The sequence below is a fragment of the Dasypus novemcinctus genome, chromosome 11 (assembly GCF_030445035.2).
Source record: "Dasypus novemcinctus isolate mDasNov1 chromosome 11, mDasNov1.1.hap2, whole genome shotgun sequence".
Lineage (NCBI taxonomy): Eukaryota > Metazoa > Chordata > Mammalia > Cingulata > Dasypodidae > Dasypus > Dasypus novemcinctus.
Genome location: NC_080683.1, coordinates 116654846 through 116668055, shown reverse-complemented (window position 1 = coordinate 116668055; position 13210 = coordinate 116654846). Strand labels below are relative to the sequence as shown.

The following is a 13210-nucleotide window of genomic DNA, read 5'->3' as shown; positions in this document are numbered from 1 at the left end:
AGCAAATATGTTCAGCATTAAGAGCCCTGGGCAGCAGCCACAGCCGCTCAGGCAGGCCAGGCTGTGTCTTAAAATCCCTGTTTTAGTCAGCGCAAAGGGCTGCTGATGCAAAGTACCAGAAATCAGTCGGCTTTTATAAAGGGCATTTATTTGGGGTAAAAGCTTACAGTTACAAGGCCCTAAAGAGTCCAACTCAAAGTTGCTTCCTCACCAAACACTGTTGCTACGTGTTGAAGCAAGATGGCGGGCGATGTCTGTGAGGGTTTAGCCTTCCTCTTCCTCTTAAGGTTCCATGGGCCCAGCTCCTTCCAATCTCAGCTGTAGGCTGGCATAAGGCTCATCTCCTTTTGGGCTCAGCTGCTCTGTTCTCTTCATGAGGTCAGCAGTAAACTATCAGACAGATGGCTCATCTCTCCCTGGTGCTCCAGGATCAAAGTTCTCTCCTCTTCTGTGTCTATGGAGCTCACTATTCCCATTTCTCTTCTGTGTATCTACTTTTGTGCATCTTCTTGATTGAGTCTCCATTTATATAGGCCCAAAGGGGGTGGGGACTCAAACTGAGTCACCCTAATGACATGGTCAATCAAAGCCACAATCTTAACATAATTTAATCAAAGACATCTCAGCCATATCTAATACAACCAAAGGGTATCACACCCAGAGGAACAGACCAGTTTATAAACATAATCTATATCTCTTTTTGGAATTCATAAATAATATCAAACTGCCACAATACCCATCTTCTCATTCCCCTGCGGTCTTTTACCAAAAGCACAGAAGGAAAGATTTTACTGCCTTTCTCAGCACACCCCTCTCCACCACATTCCCACACACATCCCAACCTCCAACCCTACCCAGAACGTCTGGCCAACCAGTGGGAGGTGATTCTGTTCACAGAGAACTCATCTGAAAGGTGGTTCTGCATGTTCCTATCCCCTCCTGGGTATCTGGGAAGGATAGGGTCCTGGGAGCAGTGTGGAAAGGAGAGGAAGCTCTCAAGAGAGGGTTCTGTTGCTCTGTAAGTTCTGTGAGCGATGTCTGAACACCCTCACATTTGAAATCCAGCACTTCATGGCCAGACATAAAGTGCTGGACTATCTGCTGACTTGGAGTATTAGTGTATCCTTTACTGTCAACGTTTGAGGTGAGTCCAGAAGATTCCTTGAGTCAATCCATTGTCACGAAGAGTATAAATTCTGAGGCTCCCTATGACAATGGAATTCCCACATGTAAGCTATCTGCCCAAAGCCTCTCATCACTGCCAGTGTTTCCCATCACACCAAATCCCAACTATCTCCCCTTCCCCCTACTTTTTTTTGTTGTTGTTGTTGTTACAGATCAGACATCAGCATTGAAGATTAAAATCATCTTCTGGTATGTTTTGCCAGTATCTGTTACCATGTTTATTTTTTCTCTGATGGGCTACTCCACGTACAGATATATCCACGTTGGCAAAGAGAAATACCCGGCGAATTTGGTGAGTGCTGGGTGTGGCAGGATCACTGTTAAAACGCACACTGCAGGAGTGTGTGAAAGGAGGCTCTAGAACAGATACAGTTCCATTGGTAGGTGGAATACATTTAAAATTAACTAATTGATGAATTTGAAAAAACACTTTCTGCACTAGGTTACCTCATTAACCTCACCAGAGATGCAGGGTCCTTCACTTTGACAACGATTCTACCCTTACTGTTCACCTCATCACAGCACCTGGGGATCCAGAGCTAAATGAAGGCATAACCCCTGCCCTTCCAGAGGCTCAAGTCTTGTCAGGGCCTAGAATTTCAAAGTAACATGTGAAGTCTGAGATGGAAGCACACACTGGGGCCTTGACATTCTCCCTGGGCATCAGGAGACATTCCCAGGCCAAGGCTTGGTTGGGAAAGGTGAGTGGGGGTTGGGGCGCCTAGTGCAGGCAGAGGAAACAGCCGTGTGTAGGAAACCACCTTCCCTCCCGGGCTGTCAGCTTCCTCACGAGCAGCTACGAAAGAGGACATGGCAAGGTGGGTGATAGGGCCAGGTGACAGGCATGGGGGGTCATCCTAAGGAGCTCCGGCTTTCTCCTGTTGGCAAAAAAAAAAATCCCTGTAGGATTTTAAGTTGGGAGTATCATCAGTATTGTGTTTTAGGTCCAACCGGATGGCAGGTCTAGGACAACTTTAGGGGCAAAAGACTAGAAACAAGGAAAGCAATTAAAGACTGTGGCAGTTCTCCAGGGGAGAGAAGAGAAGGGTCTAAAAGAGGATGTAGGACTAGAGAGAAAGACCTGGACGAGGAACCACTGGCAGCGAGGAGAAGCAGGAGAGCAGAAGACAGTAAACCCCTCCTTCAGGACCACCCACTGAAGGGCTCAGGGGAGCTGAGCATGTTCTACTCATGAAAATTATTTCTCTGGGGGAGTATTAAAACGCTACGTTCATAGCGTTTGTTCCATTTTTTCCATTTTTCTGTGATTCTGCCTGGTGTCTGGATATCAGAGCTACCTCTTAATGGCCTAGAGACTTCTCCTAGGAGGAAAATTTACAGGTGACTTGTCCACATGTGGCTTTTTGAAACCAGAAGATTTGTAAGAGATTGAGACTGAGGGCCTTTCCTTGTCACGCCTTGTCTACATCATAGAGTGGACAAGGAGGGCTGCAGCAGAGCCCATAATTGACACGCTCTTGGGGAATCGGCAACCTCCACGTCATCCCAGGAAAGTTTTCATCTCAAGCCAACTTCCCAGCTTTTCTGACATATTACAGAGTTTCTCTGTCTGCGGATGGTTTTCCCCTTCCAGCCTGTCTAGAATGGCGCCTGGGGAAGTAAGGAAAGCCATCGCCACCTTTCTCCACCAGTCTTCCTGCTCGTCCACACTGCGTGTCCACAGCAACTGCTGCTCAAAGAACCGGGACCTGGCCAACTGGAAATAACAAAGCAGTTGCACAAACTGCATCTCACTCACTCTTCCCTACTCTGCATGGAGCATAGATTCTCTTTTTACGGAATTAAAAACAGGCCCCAGATAAATTGACCCCCCTGTCCTGATCCTCAGGCTGGATAAAGCCCCCTGCTCTCCCTTCTGGATGCATTTTAAGTGCCGTGAGCCTCTGGCCTCCCAGTGAGCAAGGTTTTCTGTATATTCCAAACCCAACTTTTACTTTTGAGACGTAAGAATAGGTCTTTAAAACTCTCTGGTGACAGTACAAATTCTATTTAACAGCTATGGGTTTTTTTGGTCTTTATTTTTTAATGCTACATTCAAGAAATATGAGGTCCCACCCCCCTCACCCCACTCCTCCCCCCATAACATATGTCCCTCTAAAATAAAAGTAAAAAGGTGAAAAATATTTTCTTCTCTCTTTGTAGATCTTGATTTATGGAAATGAATGGGACAAAAGGTTCTTTGTACCTGCTGAAAATACCGTGATTAACTTTGTCACCTTCAATATTGTCGACGATTCCAAAGTTTCTCCTAAGGGTATCAGCTCAATGGAAGAGAGTGGTGACACAGCTGCCCGGGAGGCTGCTGGGCCCCGCCCGGAGGAGGGAGAGATGGGACACTTGGGCTATGCTTCCCACGGGATGGACGCTTTCTTGGAAGATCCTTCCCCAACCCCACATGAGTCACTCAGCAGGACCAGCCCTGTGGACAAAACTGCCGTAGACTATGAATATGACGTGAGAACTATGGGTGTTTGGGGGGGGCCTGAAGATCAAGAGCGTGGTTTGCAGGAGGAGGTGTCCACATCAGGAAAGTTCTTTGAGCCACCGGCATTCCAGATCTCATATACCGCCCGGCTCAGGCACCTAGACCCCCTGGTCCATGAGCACACGGACACCGAGGAGGGGCCCGAGGAAGAGGCAGCGAGGACGCTGGTGGACTGGGACCCGCCGACGGGCAGGCTGTGCATGCCTTTGTTAGCAAGCCGTGAACTCCATTCGGAGGGTCCCGAGCTTTCCAAGAGCCGCAGGTTCATTGCCAAGGGCCTTCTGTCCAGACTCTATGAGCAGCAGGCTCCAGACGAGCCACTGGAAGGAAATAAAGCTTATCTCATGCAATTTAGGGAGGAATGGGGGTTATATGTGCAAATGGAGGACTAGTGCCCAGTCTCCCCTGTGCCAGCCCCCGACTGTTACAGTGGTGCCAGCCACAAGCTGCAGAACAACCACGCACCCGGGTCAAAGCAGCTTGCTCCGATTTTCCAGTGCCGGTGAGACTTACTTGGTCCTTCCCTCTACGCCCAGCACTTGTTTCCTTCTCCCTCGTACAGACGGCTGGGTCAGGCCCATGGGTGTCCAACAGTGATGACGCCCTCCTAGAGGAAGCACTCGGTAAATGATTGCCAAATCGGAGGGAGAATAGATGCAGGTGGTTCACTGAGGAGTCTCTATTATTTTCTAATAAACACGCAATAATTACCTGCACACTTACCCTGCAGAAAGTATTGTAAAAATATTTTATAAAAACCGTTTGTTTTATAAATGCTGCATCTTCAGAATTTGTTCTCTTGGTAGAACGGCGAGATCATTCATACATACAGATCCCACGATGTGGGTGGTAAGCTGCACCCAGGGAAGCAGCGCAACCTTCTTTTCAATCATAATGATCAGGTCTAGGGTGATACATCAGGTACGTACCATTGTGATGTCCCGGGCTTTGGGCTATTTGAAGTGGCCGTATGTAATACTTTATGAGATGTTCTGGGGTGTTAAACATGAATTGTTGCTATTCTTTTATATTGAGAAAATGGTCTCTCAATAATTTAGTAGGAACTTTTTGTTGTCCCTCAAACTGCCTAAAAGAAAATGCCATATTTTATACTAAAATATTGTGTCTTATTTCTGGAGATATGTTTTCAAAAATGTTTTTCCACATTCTGTTGTTTAGAAAGCGCTTAGCAGTAGAAACACTTTGTTGCTATTAAATATTCCATTAAAAGGGGCAGTGCCTCCTAGACTCTTTGGAATATTCATGAATGAATATCCCCCATCCACATAATCTTAGGACCACTGAATAAACAAAGGGTGTACAGAGAGCATAAGGGAAATGAATATTTAAGGGAGGATTTGTTAAACCTTGGCATAATTTACTGTGGGAACTAAAGTGTACCATAAAACAATAAATTTCTGGTTAAATTTCGGTAAATATCCCATGTTATTCTACCCTGAAAGATGTGTATCTACATTAAAAGATGACAGCATTATTAGATTGAACCATATGAGATCATTGATAGTCTACCATTTTTTATTTTCAAACACAGCAATTTCATATGGGTTACCTTAATATATATTTGTTCTAATCATGAAGTGATACTCCACTGATGCTCTTTCAGGAAAACAGGTATCATCTATGTTTCCTTATTTATACTTTTGGCAGAGGCAGACAGCCCAAGTAGGAGAGATGGACTCAGAAGTCAAGGTCTTTTGTGTTTGTCCACAAAGCCAAACAGGTTTTAATCTAATGGTTTAATTTAGGGCATAATTTAATTAATCAGAGCGTTCCGTTCTCAAACTCTGTAGAAATGATTCTGCCAGTTTTGAAGAACAAATCTGTAATACTAACTGTAAAAGAAGTTCAGGAGTGGGGAAAAAAAGGAGTGGTTACTAAAAACAAAAAGAAAATAAAGGGACTGATGACAGTTCAGCTCATTCATTCATCCCCATGACTAAATATTTACTGAGAACCTACTGTGTCCATCAGTGTCTGCATCCATGAGCTGGCAATAACAACCTCTTTGGAGCTGTTATAAGGATTAAAAGAGTTAGAATGTAGAAATCACTTTACACAGTGCCTGGCATGAAGCAGGTGATATAAAAGTATGTATGGCATCATTATTAACTGCCAGATCATGTCTTTGCATCAAGAAGAGGCATCATTTAGAGACGTGACTATGATGACTGACAGGCAGACCTTGCCCAACTTGGCTTTTCTTCCTGTAAATTACAATAGGAATTTGCTTCTTCCTTTATGCCTTCAGATGGAAATCGTTCAGGGCTTGATCCATATTTCCCAATTAATTCTGAGTTCCTTTTCTATCTCTTGTCCTGCTAAGCATGTCAGAAGCATTGAGTATTTCTCTAATTTTGTTACTTTGGTACTTTGCAGCATGCCCACTCATGCACGCAGGTCCACCCAGTGCTGGCAGGTATGTCGGAGTGAGTGGCAGGGGTCACTTCTGCAGCCAGGGTCCCACCAGCTCGGGAACCATCATCTAGGTCCTCACCTGGATTCCATTCTCTGCCCGATAGTCAAGTGGACTCGGAAGTCGAGGGTTTAGAATCTTCAGCAAGGCTTGGTCACCCTGTCACTGGCTGTTCCTCAACTCTGGCATTTTACATACCGCTCCCCATGTTAGGTAAGTCTTCCTGGTGAAAACAGCTCCTCATGGCTCTGTTTCCACACCCCTAAATCCTGAACAACTGCGTGAATGGAAAACCGCCACTGTCAAATGAGACCTGGTGCCCCGCTGACCGCGGGAAGGAAGTGAGTGATCTGTGGAAGGGGCGCTCGTCCCCTCAGCCTGCAACAGGCTGGCAGGCGAGTCCGTGCAGACAAAAGCTATTTGTCCAGCCCAGGGCACCATCTGCCCAGCGCGGTAAATCTAATGTGAGCGTTAAATAGATGGCTTTGCCACAGGTGGGTGCACCTGGGCCATAAATCAAATTCTTTCTGGCCCATACATCTCCACCCCCACTTCTCGTAGATGAATTTTTACTAGATTATCTCAGAAGAATTGTTTTTCTCTATTTCTCCCCAATATCGCCCATAAAATTTCTAGAAACTGTGTTTACCGAGACTTTGCTCAAAAGCACATGCCTATCGTTTTTATTAGTGCTATAATTGTGGGTCTTTTAATAGTATCTTTTATTTTTTTGTTGTAGAAGATTAGATGGATAGATACATTGATTCGCTAAGATTCATGAACGTTTTTCATCATAGAGGACCTATAAATACATGGAAAAAATAAAAATTACCTGTAATATCTCCACCCAGAATTAACCACTTTACAGTATTAAGGTAGAGAAATGATTCTCATTTGGGGTAAACTTTGCCCCCTGGGGAACATTTGGCAATGTCTGGAGACAATTTTGATTGTCACAACTGGGCAGGGAGTTCTACTGGCATCTAGTGGGTGGAGGCCAGCAGTGCTGCTAAACCTCCTATAATGCAAAGAAGAGCTCCCGGAACAGAATTACAAATGTCAATAGCATCCAAGTTGAGACATTCTGGTACAGAACTTTCCAGACACTTTCAGTGCATATATGTATACATTTTTCCCAAAAGGGAGGGTCATATTGAACTCTTATAAAACATTCCCTTTCACTCAAAAATACATATCACTCAAAAATATATATCAAACGACATAAAAACTACACTTAGATTAGCTTTATGATGCACTCATCCTACTGAAGTTAGAACTTTTGAAGTGAGATAAAAATTCTATTTTCTAAACATAATGCTTGAAGAATTTTTAACTCAAGCAGCAACCTAAAGTCGGAATCATTAAGAGCAGTAATTCAGATGTTTTTGAAGGTGCAGTGAGTCCTTTAAAGATAATAAACTTCTCAAGAACGTAATTTCATGGACATCACTACCTCTCCACCTTGGCTGGACAGTGAACTTCCTTTTAGCTGTTGGACCTCCCTGGAACTCGGTTCCTACCACCACCACTTAAAAGTCTTCTGGACCTTCGGTGACAGGTCCTTGAAGACAGCATTGGTTTTTCAGGCCATTATGTTGACCATGCCAGCCCTGATACTCCTCCAGACTCCTCTGCATCTGGCAGCTGCAAGATCACTGCCCACTTTGCTAGTTTTTGTCTATAACAAAATTTCCAGTGGGTTTCCATTGCTGAATGCCAATGAACACGCGGAGTTAAAGTTCTGAAAGCATCTCTGCATCCGAGGCTCCCTTAGGCAGGGGTGAGGGCTGGTGGGTTACGTTGTGTGGAAGACTTTCTGGTGTGTTTGTGTTAGTTTAAGGAAAATCCTTCCATCCTCAGGAAAGGCTGCCTGTTCTAGTGTTTCCTGACACTGGATGTCTAACTCATTGCTCATTCTGGAAGCAAGTGAGGTGTTTTCTCCCTAACTCCTCTCAGGAGATTTCTCAGTCATTCTCTGGATGAGAATGGTACTTGGAGTCTTCCCACAACCCAGAAGATGGACATATGGCACATGTTTATGTTTTCTTGCCCAGACCACCGAGAAGGATGAAGACTGATGAGGATAAATATCATCTGCCATTTGCCTGTCCCTGGAACTGGCCTCTCTGAGACTCACAAATTAGACTCTGCTCTCTTAAAGGCTTCATATAGTTAAGATGATTTACATATTATTATTTCTTTGCATGCAAGCTTATCCTTCCCCATTCTGAAATTGATCAAAATGGAGAAACTTCAAAAATAGTTGATGGGCGGGGAGGGAGTTAATGGAGCTTTTAATCCCAATCATAAGGGTGGGGGGAGAGATACCTTTAAAGAGAAGGGGATCTTTATTAAATGTTTTACTTTCTGTTTCCAAAAGAATTTGACAGCATTTGTTAACAAAAGGGTCCACGAACAAATGGAAACAAACCTTAGAGTTCTTCAAATTGATCGATTCATTACATGTTGATTGAAAGGATGGGCTCTGAAACCAAGCTGTTTGGTTCAAAGTCCAGCCCTGCAGCTTCTTAGGGTCACCTCGGATGATTTGCTTACCCAGGTTGGACAGGTTCCCTCACCTGTGAAAGGCGGGTAATCACTGTACCTACCTCGTAGGACTGGGCAAGGTTTAAAGGAATCAGTATACATTTCAAGTTCCTAGAACAGTGCCTGGCATGAAATAAATGCTCAATGCATGTCACCAAGAAAAAAAAAAAACACCCAGAGGCACAGATAAGAATCTTCTTAGAAGCACTGTTCATTAAGAAATCTAGAAGCATCACAAATGTTTACCTGCAGGAGAAAGCTGTGAAAATGAACGAACTACAGCTGCACAGGCCAACATAAATAACTAGATGGAGGATAATTCCATATAAAGTCCCAAAGCATGCCAAAGCAAATACTCTAATGTTTAGGGATACGAAAATACATGGCAAAACTATCAAGAAAGGCAAGGAAATGGCAAACACAAAGTTCAAGGGCATTGATCCCCTGGGAAAGGAAGGAGAGGGCAGGACAGGCTCATGAGGGACTTTGGTGGAACTGGTAATGGTTTCCTTAAACGGTAGTAGAAACAAGTGTTTCCTTTTATTCTTCATTCTTAAACTGAATATGTATGTTATACCCATCCACCCTAGAGTATGCATATTTAATCAAGAAAAGCAAGAAGAGCACTCCCAAGGCCCTGAATTTTCCTGACATTTTCGTACATCCCCACAATCAATACGGGCTTTGTGACAGCAGCCAACGCACTGGAAACTCTGAAGGTGACTGGACATTTTCCCTAGAAAGTCAGAAACAAGTGAGTCATTCTCTGTTTACAAAGCTTCCTAGTTCCCAAAGTTTTGACTCAGTCTAAGATTCTGAAAAGGGAAAGGCTGTCACCCAGCTGGTTCATTGAATTTCTACGGTGAAGGGCACACTCTTGAAACTTCGGTTTTGCTGCAGACACCTGCGCCCTGGCAGGACCTGAGGCCAGGGGATTCACAGAGACTTCTGAAAGCAAGTGTCTCTCCTACAGCCAGGAAGTAACCAGGTAACAAGTAAAAAGACCTCAGTCAAGGCAGGCGGCGTAAACAAATCCCTTCTTTAGGAACCAGTGAAGAGCCAATCTCTGTGAAGGGGTTTGAGGTCTGCACGGGAAGGGGACTAGGATTTTGACACGCTCTACCTTTGCATTTCAGCTAGCTGGTCCTTTTCGTGTTAAACTTGCCTTGGTTACAGACCCTTAGTGACCATTAGCAAATAGAACTGTGTTGGCTTTTCCTAAGTCTCATGTTTCCTGCCAGCTGGTTGCCACCAGCTTCCAAAATCACAGATTTGAGCAATGCTTTCCACTGGACACACTCCTAATGCAGGCATAATGAAGAGCCTTAAACATTTAACCTTTGCAAGAAAAGAGATTATAAACAGAAGTATAATTAAGACATTTGCCAGTATTTCTTGATAGCAACTCATATCAACTGAACCCTCGTCTCCAAAGCCTAAAGTGATGGGTTCTTTCTGAGCATCCCACTGTAAGAAGGACTTTTAGGCAATGGGAAGGCAACTCCAAGAGGGTCTGGAAGGTAGGGCATGCAGGGTGTTGAGAAAGCATGGCTGTTTATCCAGGATCTGGGGAAGCGCAATGGCTGCCATATGCAAAGGACTTTCCTGAAAATGAAGACATTAGACAGAGGTTTGTTGCTTCAGAGAATGGAATTGGGACACATATTTGGGAGTTGCTGAAGGGCAGAGCTCGGTGGCAATAAGGAAGGACTTTCTCTAATGAAGTGGCAGCTCTTAATTCTTACCCACATGGGGCTCTGAGTTCCATGTTACTGGGAGGGTTCAAGCAGAGGCTGGGTTCTGCTGAAGCTTTTGCAAAAGGGATTCCTCCATGGGGCTGGGGGTTGGAATCAGTGGCCTCGAAGGTCTCTTCCACCTCTAAACATCAAATACAAAAATTAAAAAGAATATTTGGAGTTTTTATTTTCTCTTTTTTCCTTTTTCTTTCGGGCAATTTACTAACATGTGCTCATTCTCTGTTTCCCACAACAGTTCGTAGACCTGCCCTTTTTGACTGGGTAAGAGGGGCCAAGGGGTGCCTTGCTTTGAACATGACTTGCAGGACTTCAGAGGTTGTCACCTGAAACCTGAGCCTTAGGCTGGCTGTTCTAAGTGCTCAAATTTACAAGAAATTACAGTTTGAGCTAGAAATGTCTTTTCCTTTTCATTGCTATTATGCCTAGGCAATTCCCTTTTTTTTTTCCTTGATGAGATTTTTATGAGATTTTGGATTTGACTATATAAAAACAGCTCAGACAGCATCTAATTTCCATCAGTCTCTTTCTGGTCCTTAGACCAGGACTAGAAATTACTAGAACAACTATATGTCAAAGAAACACATATAAGCAATAGGTTAAGAACAATTTACATTTTGCAAGCATTGCTTATATCACCCTTCAGACCTTACATCTTTCACAAAAATTAACTCAAAATGGATCACAGACCCAAATGTAAGGCACGAAACTATAAAACCTCTGGAAGAAACCAGGAGAAAATCTAGGCAGTCTTGGGTCTGGCAATTAGATTTTAATTACGACACCAAAAGCACAAGCCAGAAAGTGGTTCTTGGCCAGGAGGGGCACGTGCTAAGTCTCTGAGGCCTGCTTTCCTTTGCAGGGTGAGGGACGGTGGGGAGGGAGGCAGCTGGGAAGGAGACGATAGTGGGAGCTGATGAGCCAGATCCCAGAGCCTCGGGGCCAGTGCAAGGCATCTGGATGGCAAATGGCAAGGGGAAGCCAAGCGGGTTTTAAGCAGGAGATGGACATGAACTGATGGAGTCAATAAATGTCCATTGAATCTGAATCTGGACAACTGTGTGACCATGGATAGTGGACGCCTTCCATTTTTAAAAGAGAACGCAGAAGGAGAAGGTGAGTTGTTTTGTATGTGTTGGGGGTGAGGCTAGAGCAGCTTTTGTTGGTGATTTTTTTGTTGGTAAGAGTTGGGGTAAAGTGTGATATTAGCCTGGGGAACACCACCTTTCAGATTGCTGCATTACTGTCAAGTGGCAAGGTCAGCGGGCTGGCAGGGGTCAGGGGAGAGGACTGCTCAGGAATTAATTTTGGGGGAGTGGCTGTAGCTCAAGTGGTTGAGTGCCTGCTACCCATGTACAGGATCCTGGGTTCAATTCTTGGTATCTCCTAAAAAAAAAAAGGAATCTTTCTCTTAAATTAGAACCTGACGGAGAATTAGCTAGGCAAAGAAGGGAAATCAAGGACAGAACCATGGGAAATGCAGGAGTTTAAAGAGAGGGCAGAGGAAGGAAGGCCAAGGCTGCTGAGAGATGGGAGGGAAGGACGAAATTACGAAGGTCCCTTTGGTTCCGCCCCACATAGCCTCATCGAAGCATTAGCGACCCCCAAGTGAGGACCCTCAGCAGCTTTGGCAACTGAAACGCAGATTCCAGGCCCAAGAACTACTGGGAGGAATCCAGGGGAGCACTACTATATTCTGGGTTGGCTACACCAGTTCTCATTGAAGGGGACTGGTTGAGGCCACAAACAGAAGGATAGTCAAAAGAAAATTGGGTCCCAGAAAATTTATCTTACAAAATGAACAAAAATATAACTATAAAATGTTCACCACTGCATTTATACAATACCAAAGATTTTCAAGTAATTTACATGACCAAAAATAAAAGATACGTTAAATCAATTCTATGACACCCATAAGATGCAAAAATATGCAGCCATGAGAATAACGCAGATGTATGTGAAATGGCAAGGAGCATGTTTATGCTATGTTAAGTGAAGAAAATGTTAAAAAGCTATGGAACGTATCATGTTTTCATAAAATTGTGCACATTTTTGTAAACATGTATTTATAAATATATATGTATATAAGTGCATATTTTTGTCTTTCTACGAATCTGCTTTCTCATTTTTCATCATGGATATATATTACTTGTGACTTTTTTTGTCTGTTTAACCATTTTTCAGTGTGTAATTCAGTGGCATTTAAAACAGTCACAATGTTGTGCAATCACCACCACCATCCATCACCAAAAGTTCTTCATCACCCCCAAAGAGAAACTTTGAACCCATTCAGCAATAATTCTGTATCCAAGCCCCCCAATTCCTGATAACCTATAATCTACCATCTGTCTCTGCGAATGTGCCTATTCTAGATATTTCATATAAGTGGAATACACAATATTTGTCCTTTTGTGTCTGGCTTTGATTACTCACATAATGTTTTCAAAGTTCATCACATGATAGCATAAATCAGAACCTCATTCCTTTTTGTGTGTGTTTACCCCATTTTGTTTACCATTCATCGCTGATGAACACTTGGGTTGTGTCCACCCTTTGGCTATTGCTAAAGTATCTATTTGGGTCTCTGTTTTTGATTCTTCTGAAGGTACATCTAGAAGTAGGATCGTCTGATCATATGGTCAGGCTGTGTTTAACTTTTTGAGGATCTGCCATGCTTTTTCACAGCAGCTGGACCATTTTACATTCCCACCAGGAACCCCGGAGGGTTCTAGTTTCTCTATATCTTTGCCAACACTTGTTTTCTGTTTTTCCTAATTGCTGGTG

General features: G+C 43.8%; 1 protein-coding gene across 2 annotated transcripts in view; it reads left to right on the top strand.

Annotated features, from left to right (window-relative positions):
- IL20RA (interleukin 20 receptor subunit alpha) overlaps positions 1–4465 on the top strand; it is a 47130-nt gene extending 42665 nt beyond the window's left edge. For both annotated transcript variants that reach the window (XM_004468547.3, XM_071218687.1), the window contains exons 6-7: positions 1338–1477; positions 3349–4465. In XM_004468547.3, coding sequence (XP_004468604.1) covers positions 1338–1477; positions 3349–4083 — 875 coding nt within the window. In that variant the 3' untranslated portion in view covers positions 4084–4465. The remainder of the gene's footprint in view (positions 1–1337; positions 1478–3348) is intronic.
- Positions 4466–13210: the final 8745 nt, after the last annotated feature.